General features: G+C 44.2%; 1 protein-coding gene across 3 annotated transcripts in view; it reads right to left on the reverse strand.

Moving 5' to 3' along the window:
* Positions 1–427: 427 nt before the first annotated feature.
* Positions 428–14,996, reverse strand: part of TULP4 (TUB like protein 4) — a 150,453-nt gene continuing 135,884 nt past the window's right edge. For 2 of the 3 annotated variants that reach the window (XM_058019966.1, XM_058019965.1), the window contains exons 14-15: positions 10,103–12,690; positions 428–8,374 (exon numbers count right to left, since the gene is read on the reverse strand). In XM_058019966.1, coding sequence (XP_057875949.1) covers positions 8,258–8,374; positions 10,103–12,690 — 2,705 coding nt within the window. In that variant the 3' untranslated portion in view covers positions 428–8,257. The remainder of the gene's footprint in view (positions 8,375–10,102; positions 12,691–14,996) is intronic. The other variant, XR_009114240.1, reaches the window with a different exon arrangement.

Genomic DNA, 14,996 nt, shown 5'->3' on the forward strand with positions numbered 1-14,996 from the left:
AAACACTGGCTATCATACCATTTGTGGTTAAAGATGAGGGGACAGAGGAAATCCCTTGCGGTGATGTTAAGGTTTTCAGTTTGTCAATGACAAAATCAGAAGTACACAAACCCCAAAAGTAATTTCCTTAAAAAGGAAAGCAAGCAGGGTAGAAATATCACAAGAACCAGCTGATATCCAGGCAGATAGGAACATTACCACCAGAAAATGTTTGCCATCCATCCTGTCATGTGAATGACACAAGGTATGATGGAGCTGGTACGTGCACCACGTCCAGTGGAACTTGTGGGTACGGTTCCTGAAAAGAGAAAGTGCAATGGCACCTGGCTAGTTATTATTCAGGTTGTTCCAGCACAGATTTATCATCTGCTTTAAAAGTATTTAGGTGCTTGACAAGATGCAGAATGCAACAGAAACAATCAGCAACTTTCTAGTCTGCAAAATTTTATTAAGCAACAGCTGGACAACTCTTACAACTCCAAATCATCAAGGAAAAATAGGGCAATCAGTCCATCTCTCAATCATGTAGACAGTAAAGAATCTGGACAAACCACATTTTTATAGGGAAACCAACAATACTTTCTAGGCACCTCCTGCAAAATCTATTACACAAGATACATAAAAGGAGAGGCAGATCAGGGTAGTTTTTAAGTACAACGGAAACCAAGTATACCACAGTATATTCAGGAGAAAAAAAAAGAAAAAGGAGATTTAAAAAAATGTAATTAAAAAATAGTCTAGGTAAATAAAGTTCACAAATGGTGTACCAAATTTTCAAAAGCCTTGAGAAAAACATGCTGGGCTTGCTCACTTAAGAATGCATGCACCTGCATGACTCTATGCTCATTAAATTTAAAAGAAAAACTAACAACCAAAACCAAACCAAAAAAAAAAAAAAAAAAAAAGGGAAAAAAATCCCAAATCACTTTCAAAGTTATAGTACCAAAATAATGCATTTATAAACAAATGCAACTCCCCTTCTTTTTCAGGAAACACTACAGTGCCTTTTCAATCGAATGCATCCCCATGCTATTCCACAACACCATATATTGTATCTACAATAAACAACGAGGTCTTGAACAGACATACCCTTCCCCAAACACACAACACACAAACAGAAAAAGAAGCAGCAAATGCTGAAACAGTGAAACAGAAATGAAAAGCAACCAAAGGTAAATCAAGTATCAAGCAAACTAAAGAAACAAAGGGCAAGTTAGAAAAGTTCTGAACAAATAGTTTCAAACAACATAGGTAAGAATTACTGGCCGAGCATTATTCCTGTGAAATACTTGAAACTCAGGTGTCTAGACACTGTTCCAAAATGTTTCTCTTTCATTATTATTTTAATCCATATCTATATCTTAAGCCGTCTACTTGGCCAGTCAGATAAAATTCAAAAAAATAGACAACCTTTCTCAGGATTTAGAATTGCTGATCAGTCCATATTTTAAAACTGTAAACCAGAGGATTAAGAACAGACTGGCAGGCTTTGACATCACACCATCAAAATTTTCATTGAACACTCTGGATAGGTAAGTATTTGGTGTTTTCATTTATTTAATTTTGTCTCACAACAGCATGTTTTCTTGATCCTGCAGTCAGCTCTGTGACAGCAAACCAGTGCACTTGCACAGTGCTCCCAAACAATCAATTTGCCTTGAAACACAAATTTCTCATTACTGATTCATTTGCCAAATCCAAAGTTAAAGGGTGAAGCTTTTAGTTTTCTTAGCAAGAATTGCTTCACTGAATCTTATTTAATTCTTTTGTTTCATTAATTGCTTTTGCTTTAAAAATTTTCTAGATGCAGCAACAATCAAACCGCCCAAAGAAACTCCTGATATATCTTCAGTAATATCAGGCAACAGGGAAAGCAGTCTTTTAATCTTAAAAACATCTCTGTGGGACTTAAGAATATTAAATAAATACAAAGACAAAATAATTCACATAGACCATTGTTCACGAGTAGTAATTAATTTTATTCCTTTGAGAATGGTGCATGTAAATTCCAATCCTGTAAAGAGGACCCGTGGTGCCTCCCTGCAGACTACTCCTGAGGGCAGCAAGACTCTAAATTGGTATTTACTAATGAAGGTTGGTGCCTTGAAGGGGAAGAGACATGAACACAAAAACCAATTTGTCTACTGGAATTTTCCCATTTTTGTAAGCAGTATAGGTGACTTGCTCTCTTACACTGGGAAAACTATTATGCCAATCTCTAAATAACATCAACAGCTTGCCCTCCTGTCCTGTGATGGAATCCTACAAATGGGAATAAAAGTCAAAAATCTGAATGACTACTCTGTGGCCAGGATTTTACTTCTAGCATTCTTCAAGGAGGGTTATATTGAGCTGTCAACATGGCTATTGGGTAATGCTCTATAATTTCCTTGAGTGGATATGCATGGGTCACACAAGTCAACTTTTATCACACAGTAATGGGGAAGTACTTTTTGGGTTGGATTCTGGTCTCTTATGCATCTTGGTGTAACCACGTGGTGAGGCTGGAAGTTGGCTCTCTGTCAGCATGCCACACAAGGGTCTCATCTCTTACCAATCTCTAAGTCTGATTTACTGGTCTGGAGTAATTTGGGCCCTTCAGACATGCAGTTCCTGACTGCTGCTCTGGGAAACACATTTTTTAAAGTTAATGAAAATTTACTGTGTCTTCTCTTTCATCAAATCAGTTTTTGCATTTTCTGCTCTTTTTATATGAGGATGTAAAATGTTTCTGAGAGGTAAGAGGGTACCAAGGTAACATAGGATCACACACATCAGGCTGCAAAAAGCAAATGCACAGAAATTGTCTGAGGCAACAGTCAGGCAAGCTCCATAATCTCCAATGTTTGTAATTTCTGAGGACACTAAAAAGACACTTCAAGGAAAGCCTGGATCTATGGAAAGTTTAGGCTGAAGGCTTCAGCAAAGTTAGATATCCTTGTCTGACACCTGTAGACCTTCATGCATCTTCATAAAAACACTGTTTTACCTGTGGCCACATCACAGGAAACTTTTGTAACTGAGCTTAACCTGTATGCAGATTCACTGATATTCAGGCAGCCCATGGCACATGATACTGCAGTCTCTGGAAGTGAGTGCAAAATTGCTAATGTGATAATGCCTTTTTTTCCCTATCTCTTACCCCCCACCTTCTCATAGTTTCTCAGCATGTTGCAGAAACATGCATTCTCACAGTTTAAACAGTAAGAATGCAGAAATATGTATTCTTACTGTTGCCCCTCCATTTATGCCAGACTTTAAATATCAATTTTTGGATTCTGTTTGAGATAATAATATTCCAAGGATATCACCATTATTTTTTCAAAATTATCAGGTTTTTTGTTTCATCCCTTTGCAACTCCAGCAGAGCAGATTCTGACTTCACACGGACACCGTGGCTGCTGGCTGGCATCGGGGCTCCCTCTGCCCAAAGCTGCTGCAGCCAAACTCCATGGCAGCTTCATGCTGCTCTTGGAGCAGACCTAGAAGGATGAGTGGAGCAACACCTGCTCCAACAGATCTCCTATGGAGCATCCTGGAGAGGCAAAGCTGCTGCAGGCAACGTCAGGGCACAGCTCCATGAGCTCTGTGCAGCTCCTGCCAGAAGCACTGTGGCAGTGCTGGAAGCAGCTGAGCCCAGCTGCAGGAGGAGCACTTTTAGGCTGAACAGAGGAAAATGCTTCAGAGGAAACTGCTGCACTATTCCTTGTGCCTCGGCTGATTCCAAGCTAGTTTGCCTGTACCTCCACCTGGCACTGAATTGTGCCATCACCAACCCCAACTGAACTACAGTGACCTCCTTTCAAACAGCCCATGCCATCACACCCTCTCTTATCACATAACTCACCTTATCTTGTACCTCAACAAAAAGCAAACCATGCCTTCTATTTTTCAAGCCACTCCCAACCAGAGTATAATTACAAATAAAGAAGGAAAACAGAGGACAGATTTCTGCAGGTCCCAAAGAACTCCTCTAGACTCTGTAGTCTGCATAGCTCTCCATAGCAAACTCATTGTGTTTAGCTGCCAAAAAATATTTTTGCCTGCATTATGAAGTTTTTGCATATTATCCAGCAAAACCAGGTCTTCCTATAAGCAGTTTTAATTTCTTGCAGCAAAATATAACTGCTAGCAAACAATTGCTTACAAAGATGCTCTTTAAACATAAATAAGTGTGTATAACTCACTGATAGATAGTAAAAAAATAATCCCTAAATCACTCATTACCTAATGCAAAAAAAAAAAAAATTGTTTTTTGGACATTAACAGGAAATCTGCATTAAATTATCTTCAAAAAAACCACTCAAAACTCCCTACAGAAAAATCAAACTTAAACTAAAACAAAACAAAAGACCAACCCAAAAAACCCAAAAGACACTCCCTAGACTGTTAAAATTATTGCACAACTGAAAAAAATAGGCTTTGGAAAAAACATCCTTTACATCCTTTCAGTGGAAGTTACTGCATGTATAAAATAACTAGATATTCCTGAACACTTTGCTACATTCTTCCTAGAAGTACTTAAGTTACCTACAGAAAAACGTACAAAATAGAAAATGTAACATCTATCCTTCGGCTGAACACAATAGCAGTCTTCACAATTTAAGGGATTAAGTGGGGATATTCTTACTTGTTTCCTAATATTGTATCTCAATTTAAAATAAAATTACTTTCATTTGTTCTTTTTATAATTTAGGATCCAGTTGCACACTCAGATTTCTATGTATTTACCATTCCTTTCATTAACATTCTATATATTTGAGAGTATTTTCTTCCTCTAATTGGGGATTCTCTAAATATTAAAATCCTTAATTAAAGAGACTCGGCTAAATTATTTTCAAAAAGATAAAAGACTATCTTATCTTAAAGAATTTTCTGACAAGTAAATGGAAAGGATGTTGGAAATAGGATTTATTTTCCCATTTTTTTGGCAATTATTCCTTGTTCTTTGCTGAGGCAGAAACCAGAGCTCTTTCTGTGCCATGGCTCTTTGTGAGTGTCATCAGAAGGATGCAATCATGACCTGGACCAATGAAACCAAATTACTAACTCTGTTATTTTTTTTACTGGTTTAAATTCTTGGTTCTCCATTAGAACAAAACTACTGATAACTGGAAAAATTTGGCAATAAACATAGTGAAGAGGAATACTATTCTCTGGAAGGTTAGGAAATTGCAAGCAGAACTCCTTATTTAGATTAGATTTTCTTCAGAAAAGAACATTCACATTGTTTCCAAGTCCTAATAATTTTGGCTGGTGATGCTCTTCCAGCAGAGTATTTCTGACATATGACTAAGTGGCCCTTCCCTCAGCAAGCAAACAAGCCAGCCCTGGTATGTTTCTTGTCTTACAGTGTTCACTGTGTGCCTGTCAAACACTAATTAGGGTACAGCTGGTTAGCACAGACCTTAGGGCAGGTGAGGCCTCTCACCAGCCAATTTCCCTCCTTGTGCACTGGAATCAGTGGACTAAGAATTCAACCTACTGTTTTTACAGCATGTAACTCAATATAGACAAAGGGCTTAATAGTGTTTCCTCAATAAAAAACAACAAGTGAAACATTTCCATTGATTTTCAAGGGACCAGAACCAAATCTATTTCAGTTCCTCTGCTCCACACACATTAAACATACAGGCACTCAAATTGTTGAGTAAATCAAGCACATGAAAAAGAACACAAGTGGGCCCAGACAATTAAAGAAAACAAAATTAGTTAATTAAAGAAAACACCTTGATAGATGCCAAAGGTAATGTTGGGCCTGACCACTCCCACACACAAGCAGAAGCTGCTAAGCTTTGGGATAATACAGGCATGGTATCTACTGCCCCACTCCTTCCTTCCTACTTCTCCTTCCTCCCTTCCAATGACACCATCTCACAGGTGGTTTTTCCTGGACCTACCCTGTGGGGCATTATCCAATCTAACTCATCACCTCCCCTAGCAACTCTCTGAAACTCCTCTAGGGACATTGCTCCTCCGTGCTGATCAGCTCTGGAAACCTCAGAAGAGCAGCTCACTGCATACTGGCAATTTCTACTACAGCAGGGTCCTATGTGAAATGTTCCTCTAGAATAAATCAAACACAACACCCATCAGCCCTACTACTAGGACTCAAGAAAAACAAAGAGAGAAAATCACACGTATTCATCTTAAGTTATATGGGCTTTTTCAAGTAAAGAAGCTAAACCATGGATGAAAGACAAAGCAGCTGATGACATCTCAACCAGCATATCTTTCCCAGTGATCTTTTAACTTCAAAAGATCCATTTTTACAAAAATCTGCTGTGATGTTTTGTAATCTAATGTCCAAATAATTATATGAATAGTTTGGGGGTTTGTACATTACTGGTGAAACTATTTCCATATCAAAACATATTCTGTAGCAAAATGCTCACAAGAAAAGAGAAAAAGCAAGTAAACATGTGCACAACACATGGACAACAAAGAAACTCTTCTGTGCAAGCAACCTTCTGAAATGCTCAACACGTCCACATGTGCACCAGAGAGAACTGCACAGTCATACTACTGGTATTAAGCTTTCCTCCATCACACTCCATGTAGACACTGGCTTCCTGCTCTTAGCTGGAGCAAGTAGCAAGGTGGGTCACAGAAGACATGATCCTGTCCAATTTTTCCTTTCTCTTTCAAATAATTTGTTCTCCAGCCAGCCATGATGTTGTTTCCTGCAATGAATTTGCTTCTCTGATGAAATTTCTTCTTGTAATGACTTGCTACACACTTCTGTCTCCTTCCTAACTCAAGCACTGCTGTAGAACTTGATTGATACTGATTGCTAAGACGACTGAATGCACTGGGTCTTCTCATTTGCTGGAAAAGCTTTGTTTACATGGTATAAACACAATGAAATGAGGAGCAAGCACAGGCATGGCCTCAGAGATACATCTGATCACACTGTACCTCTCCCAGCTACAGGCCAAATTATATAATACTGCTGAACAATGTGAACAAAAAAGCAACACTCATGATTATATCCTCTCCAGTTTTTTTTCACCTACTGAAAGATGTTTATGCCAGTAACAAAAGAAGCAGTGCTTGTAACTGCTCCTCTGTCTTCTGTCACCTTCTGCAAGATGTTTATCCCCCTTAACAGCATACAAAACAAACAGACATCAACTTCTTTGATGCAGTAGGTTTTTAAACCCTGGTTCTAGCCAGGCCAGAGTTAATTTTTGCGGTAGCCAGGAGAGGGCATGGCTAGAATCTAGAGGCTATTCTATAGCACCTCCAATCATTTTCTGGGGCCATGGGAAGGGTCCCATAGTGTGGCAGCACACTCAGGTATTGGCAGAGGCTCCCCTTGGTGAGCACACACGTGTGAATCCTTCACCTCTCATGCACTCTGTTATTAACATTGATGCTGTTACTGTTTGTCTTCTTATTTCACTGCTATTTGCAGTACATTGTTCTTTTCTCTACCTGTGATCTTTACCTTTTGTGCCTCCAATTCTCCTCTCCATCCAACTCAGGGAAGGGAAAAGGGGAGGGGGCAGTGAGCAAGTGGTGCATGGTTTGAAGTGTTTTGGTGGAAACACTAAATTGGAGAAAACCATTCCTAAACCATGACAAACACTCACTGGAAACAATTTTTTCTCTTTTGAGTAATATATAACTGTTTATAAATTAAATGTTTACCTACATAAGCCTCCTTGGAAACTGTGATGCTCAGTTAATAGCAGGTATCAGAGAAGAAACACGTCTTCAAGTATTATAGCTTCTTTTCTTTTTTTACTTTTTTGCTGCTATCACTGATGTTTTAGTAGTAGAAGGACAAACTGGACCAGAAAAAAGTCATGTTCCCTGTTTTAAAAAGAATAGCATGAGATAAGGCAGTCTAAGAAGAGCAGTCTGTTTTAATCCCCCCATGAGCTTACATCAGCTACTGTAGCACACACAGCAGAACCACCACAACAAGCCAAAAGCCACACTTCTCCACGTAACACTGAACGCTTCTCAACCCTTTGCTCTTTCTGAGACCCAGCACAATGCTTGAAAAGAAAAAGAAACCAGAAAACAAACAAGCTAACAAACAAACAAACAAACAGAAAACAGCCCCCCACCCTCCACCCCGTGACTGATTAGAGTTAATGCCCTTCTGGTGGGCACCAAGAGACTTTTCCAGTTTTACTGCCTTCTTAACTCCCAGGCATCTCTGCACACCTAAAGCAGGCTGCCCTGACATTTCCCATTTGGACTTTATGAGAAGGTTAACATTTTCCTCTCTCCAGTCTCTGCTTTTTCATTTGAGGCGTTGAGTCACATTAGCCAGAGCAACAGCAAAGGCTTGCACTGCAGAAAATGGATACTGAAAGTCCAAAATGTAAGCATTGCCATCAATTCTTCCAAACTGCATCACCTGGGAAGCAGGGGAAGAGGAAAAGGAAGGGAAAAGAGAACAAGGTCAAAAAAATGAACCACAGAAAAGGAAACAGAGAAGAGAATAAGAGCAAATTTTTTCTGCTTTGTAGGAACACCCCCCTTTCTCAGGTAATATGATTGGAGCTCCAGACAGAATGGGGTATGATGCCAAAGAACAGTGAGAGCACTCTACTTTTTGTCTATATAGAGAATTTGACTGCAATATTTTATTCCACAGAGTAAACTGACAAAATATGCTAGATTGCATAGAGCATTGGTTCAAGTAGCTTGTCACCAAATACTTCAGCAGATTTGGGTACACCAGCATCATGCTTCCTGCAGGAAAGTACCAGTCTCTCCCTTGGAAATATCCTACCATCAACCCAACAGGAAAACAGGCTTTGTTTTCAAAGAAAGGAGCTTTCAGGGAAGGGGAATAACCTATTTCCCTACTCTAGCACTTCATAGCTGATAAGGTGTTCATTCTTTGCAGTTCTGTTTCTCTCTGCATAAATATCTTCACTAGCACGTAATTACAGCAAGAATAAATTAGCTAAGGAGCAGTGAGAGCTGTTTGAAATGCAAAAAAAGCAAAACTAGTCAGGTTGTTCATTGCTCTTCCTCAGTGAATATCTGCAGTTTGGCCTGTTATTACTGTTTTTTCATTCACTTCGTCAGAAATCCAGATTTTATTTGCTGTACAGTGAAGATGCTTGAGCTAGACTGGGGACTGACTGTGCAAGTCAAGGCAGGTTTTGTTACCCCTGGCAAGAAAAAACCCCTTGGTTGGGTGGCTTTGTACAGCTGCCCATGGGCACATATCTACAGCCATTTAACTGAAGAAGAATGGCTCTGATTGCTGCCTTTGAGCTGCTGTTTCATACAAGCAAAACCAAAAGACTTCCACTGGTCATGCATGTTGGATACTTAAGACATCTAACTCCCAACTTATCAGAGGAAGTCGAGAGTCTTGGTATCTTTAGTAAACCAGAAGTGACTTACAGCTGGAGAAGGAAACAAATGAGAGTCTCCTGAATCTCAGTCCAGCATCCTGCTAATTAGCACCACTTACAAGCCTGGGTTTGGTGTAGTAGTAGTAACATACCACTGCCAGGCCAAAATTAAATGTTTTGATTTTTTGAAATAGCCATTGATCCTTCTGTCCACAGGCAGTTCAAAAGTGGCCCAGGAGCACTTTGCTTTGGGGTGGGTCAGTGTGTCCCTCCTCTAGCATAGAAAGCCAACCCCAAGGGCCCGGTAGCTGCTCACAAGTGGAAATTTTGGCACGAAGGGAAGCTAACTGCCTTAGCTATGTGCTGCCTGGCTATGTGAGCAGGGCAAGAAGGAAACAGTGATCACTCAATTAGCTGCCATCCACAACCATCACTGATGGCAAGTGCAGCTACTGCTGTGAAGAGCCATTGTGTTTATTACAAAACCTTCAGCAGCGAGAGCCAGCCAGACTAAAGGAGGCCCTTGTTCCCATGTCTGACTGCAATAAGACCAAACATATTTTGTGTATTTACTTTACAGCTGAACTTCACCCCATGTGCTGAACTTAGACCTTTGACAGCTGTTTTTTATCAACCATATGGCAAAGCTTTTTTTTCATGGAACAGCTGACACAAGCAAGAAGCACTTTACAGCATGAGTGACAGCATATTCCTGGCATAGCTTTCCCACATCCTGGCCCCCATCCCAGCAAGCATGTGCCAACCCTTCCTACCTGTCGTCCTTCCAGCTCAATCTGGAAGTTTTTTGCCGACTCCTGGGTCACCCGCCCTCCGAAGTCCAGCTGGTAGACTTGCGTTGCCTCGTTCCACAGTGGCTGCTTGTTGGCCATCACATACACAAAGCCTTGGCTTCCCAGGCGCCCATCCTCCTTCTCACTGGCCTTCCGGCACTTGAATTCATCCAGCTCACTGGCTGTCCTCAAACTCCTTTTAGTTTTCCAACCCTTTTTACTGCCCTGGCTCTGGTTCATCAGTTCATCTCCGCTGATAAAAAGCTCCGGCTCACTCTCTGAACTGTCCTGAAACTCATTTGTCTTGTTTAGTTTCTTGGACTTCAGCTGATCTTTTTGGCTCTTGACCTTCTTTTTCTCCCTCCCCAGCCGAGGGCTGGCTATCAGTGAATTGAAGTCAGTCAGTGTCCTTGCCTCCTTTTTGACCTTGCCCTCAGTGATAGCCTGCACATTTCCTTCCTCGGCTCGACTGTCCAGGCGTTTCCGGCTCTTCTTGCCAAATTTGTCTGTCCTTTGGGGAACAGGGCTTTCTGTCAAGGAGAGCACCTCCTGGAAAGTGTCTGCCGTCTCCACCATTACCTCTGTGCCCACGTGGCCCTGCAGCTCCGCCGGCGGGGGAGACATCACCGGCTTCTCCACCACGAGGAGCGGCTTGGGGGGCAGCGTGCCCTGGGGGTTCTGTACGGGCGGGCAGGCGCCGTAGGAGCTCCAGGGGTGCAAGGCGATCGGTGGCAGCTGTAAACTAGAGCAAGTGCTGCTTCCCGGGTACATGGGCGGCAAAGGGCAGTAGGGGAGGTTGGATGAGTAACCTGGCTGAAGCACAACTGAGGGCTCCTGCTGTGCAAACTGTGTTGGGGCCAGAGCTTCTTTGGGGGAGCAGGGGGCCTGCATTCCCTGAAGGGGTGGGGCGCTGTAGCTTCCTGGGTAAGGTACTCCAACCCCATAACTCGTCTGAAAAGTGGCAGTGGGACTGGTTGGAGACTTGGGGGAAACAAATGGCACTCGAGACATATCCAGATGTTGAGCTTGACCAATGATGAGAGGAGGAGGTTTTAGAGGGTTGGGCACTGAGCTCTGAGATGTCCTTTCCTGAGGAACCCAGATCTCTTCGCTCACCATAGGGTCCCACTGGTACGGTGGTGGCCGTTTTACACTCAGGGTAGCCTCTGTCAAGGACACAGGTACGTGCCGTACCGATTTCTCCACTGGACAGTGCTGAGAAAGGGCCTCATCCTCCGTGAAAGCGGAGTTGATATAATCCGCTCGGTCACGGGAGTTGTCAGGCGGGCTCAGCAAGCTGTAGGAGGACTGGGAGGCCAGGGGCGAAGTACTGACAGAGTGAGCAATGACAGAGCTGTGTTGGGAGACACTCCCTGTGCTCAGATCTGGTCTCATGGCACCAATGCTGGAAGCGCTGCTACCAGCAGCATTGGCACCAGCGATGTTGCCCGCGCCACCAGCGCTCGCACTGCTGCTGCTGCCAGCGCCACCACTGCTGCATTGGCTGCAGGTGTACAAGGCCGTGGGCACTCTCTGCTGGTACTGTGCTGACACAATGTTGCTCTTGGCCTTAGGGGGAAGCTGCAAGGTGGCTCTCTGACCATCCATCAGCTGAGCCATTTTCAGGGCTGCCTCTCTGCTGTTCCTCCGCAGAGTAGCATGAATGATACTGCTGTCCAGCCTCTGCGCCATGCTTCTGCCCTGAGACAGCTGGCTGGCAATGTCAGGGTAGGGCGGCGGGTCCCCGGCCGGGATGGAGTAGCGGGGCACCGTGAGCCGGTTCAAGGTGGCGCTGGCACAGGGCTGCTGCATCTTCTTCTCGGCAGCCGTGATGCGCAAGGTGGCGGAGCTGCCGGGGCCCGGCAGGGTGTAGGTGCTCTGGGCACAGAGCATCCTGGTGCGAGGCCGGCACACCTCCTCCACGTTCCCGCTGCTGTCGAACGTCGTTATCCGCTCGTAGCCCAGGGGCGTCTGGTAGTGCCCCGCCGGGTAGAGGGAGAACTCGCCCTTCTTGAGGCAGAGATCGAGGGGCGGCTGCGGGGGCCCGGGCGGGGGCGGCAGGGGGGTGGCGGGCACGGCGGGGATGGTGCCGGGGTAGGGCGGCGGCGGGTTCATCTTGTTCAGCTGCAGCTCCTGGGCGGCCCCGAAGATGACGGCGTCCCCTTCCACCAGCGGCGGCCCGGGCCGCGGGGCCTTGGCCTTGGGCGGGGGCTCATGCTCGCGGTCGCCGTGGTCCCGCAGGTCGGCCAGGGCGATGGCGGGGGGCGCGGGGGGCGGCGGGGCGAGCGGCGGCGGGGGCGGGCGGCCCAGCTCGCCCACGGCCAGCGCGCCCGCCCCGGGGCCGGGAAAGCGGCCCGGAGCCCCCGGGAAGGGCCCCGGCCCCTCGCCGCCCGCCTCGGCCGGCGGGTTTGCCAGCACGTCCAGCTGCACGTTCTGGTTGGCGAGCAGCGACTGCACCAGGCCGATGCTCTGCGTGGGCGACATGGCCTGCGCCGAGCTGTGGATGGGCGCGATGGGGATGTTGACGGTGCAGGGCGGGCTGCTGGCGGGCGCGCCGGGGGCGCCGGGCACTGCAAGGACAACACAGAGCGTCACCGCCGCCCGGCCTCCGCTCCCGCCCCGCACACCTCCCCTGCCGTGGCCAGGCCGGGCCGGGGCTGCCCCAGGCACAGAGGGGCCTGTCAAATGTTTGCTGCCTGTAGGGACTCTGCTGCTACCTGCTCCCAAACCGGTGGATCAGACCTCAGTGGGAACACGTCTCCAGCCGGTGACTCCCATCACTCTCCCTGATGACTCTCACCACTCCCATCGCACAAGAGTTTCTTGTACCAGCTGGGGACCAGCTTTAAAGCCACTTCTTGGGAGTGACACTTCAGAGGTCAAGCTGTGAGCGTGCTTTCAGCCTATACTGGATCCCCATGGGCTGTCATGATACCACTCAGCATTCACTCATGATCAGGTTTTAACTGCTTCTGCTCAAATCAGTAAAAGTTTTGCTAAATCAGGACTCATTAGTTTTCAGGGAGGGACTTCCGATAGTAAATGCAACAAATCAATAAAGAACTGAACAAAGCAAACAAGCAAATAAACAAAATAAGTGGAGGCTAAGAAAGCTGAAGACCTGCACTGAAGACACTGTATAATATCTAGTATAAGGTTCCTAGACTCACTGAGCTGGGGAGAACCGGAGAACACAGACAATAGTGGGCAAAAGCTGAGTATAGTGCGTGACAAACCTACCAGCCATGCAAAAGCAAGGAAGCTGAAACAGAGAGAGGGGAATATGATAGAATGAAATGCAGACAAAACTTATAAAAATTGTCAGATTTGTAAGGAGAAAATGTGAGGAAATAGATGGGAAGCGAAGAAGATTCAGGAAGTGGGTACTGTAGTCAGGGCAACTGCAGCATTAATGTTTGGACAGGCTGCAATCAGAAATGTATAAAGAAGCATATGCATATGAGGAAAAATTTCACACATGTGGTGGCACTGAAAAAGGGAAAATGTGGCAAGAAGAAATTCGCATGATTTTGAGCAGAAGAGTGAAGAGTGCTCAATTGTTTGCAGTTCCTTTTGCAAAAAGTGATTGTTTCCAATAGGAACTACCACTGAAAAGCTGAAGCAGGAAAATGGAGACACTGGATCCAAGTAGAGGTGCAGTAGTCAAGAAGGAACAAAACAGAATAAAGGGGGAAAAGAGTAAATACCATATTAGAACTTCCAAGAATATTGCAAGTTCTTTATTTTTTATTAAACTTCCTGTAAAAAACCCCACAGAAAATGCTGAGTGAGTTGTATTAGTAAGTTTGTGGAAGGAAAAGAGACCAAGGATCTAGTGTCATATCTAATTTTTATCCCGTTCTATATCCATATTTAAGCGTGCCAAAATCTGTGGAGACCTCTGATTTGCAAGCCCAGATCATGTAAGAGATCCATTAGTCAGGACCCCTCCAAACACTGCCCCATTCCTAAATAATTTCTAATTAAAATTCAGGTAATCTACCTATGCCCTATGATTACATTTTTGGTAACATCAGGCTTTTAGCAGCATCAGTCATGAACATGGGAGGAGTGTACAGACAGCACTGTGACTGCACTGGCAAATCCTTATGGTAGTTCAGTTCATTCCTTTAGAGGAAGACCAAGAGCCAAACTTAACTGACCCCAAGGCAGTTCTGTGGTTCTGTGCTTGGCTGGCAGGCCATGCTTTCACCCTGATGCCTGCAGGCTTAGCAATTTAGCTGCCAGAGCCTGAGGTTTAATTGTTAGCTTGGCTTGAGCAGCCCCAAATGTTGCTGTCATTTTACCTTATCCAACAAAATATCATTTGTTGTGGTGTTGCTTATTACTCTTGAGTGTTTAAATCCAACGTTTTCTTCATTTCTCCAATGGTTTTTAATTGATTAGTTTGCATACTTTGTAAGTGAAATCAATTCACTGTGCATTTGTCTTGCCAAATCTTTACTGACCACATTAAAAAACACCTGTCCCAAGTGTACCTCACTATGAACATTGCACTGCCCAAGAGCAGCTTTCTACCATGTTTTTTCTAATCTATCAGGTAATCATTATTTACTCTGCAATACTTTTTCCTTTAGTAGATGGTACTTTCTTCCTTTATATGCAGGCTTTAGAAAGGATAGCTCCAAAAACATTTTTGAAGATTTAAGTAGCCACCATTTACTAAGTCAGAAATATATTTTCAGAAGAAACTAGAAAGGAAAAAATAGACAAGAGGAAGGCTGTTAGAAGGACAGAGTAGTATAATTCTTTTAAAGCCTTCTCAAACAGCTGTTGCAAGAGTCTCTTATAATTTTCTCTCTGTTTACGTACCTGCAATTATAAGCACCATTTCATCTCTTAGTGCAGATTCAAC

Source organism: Melospiza georgiana, chromosome 3, assembly GCF_028018845.1.
Source record: "Melospiza georgiana isolate bMelGeo1 chromosome 3, bMelGeo1.pri, whole genome shotgun sequence".
Classification (NCBI taxonomy): Eukaryota; Metazoa; Chordata; class Aves; order Passeriformes; family Passerellidae; genus Melospiza; species Melospiza georgiana.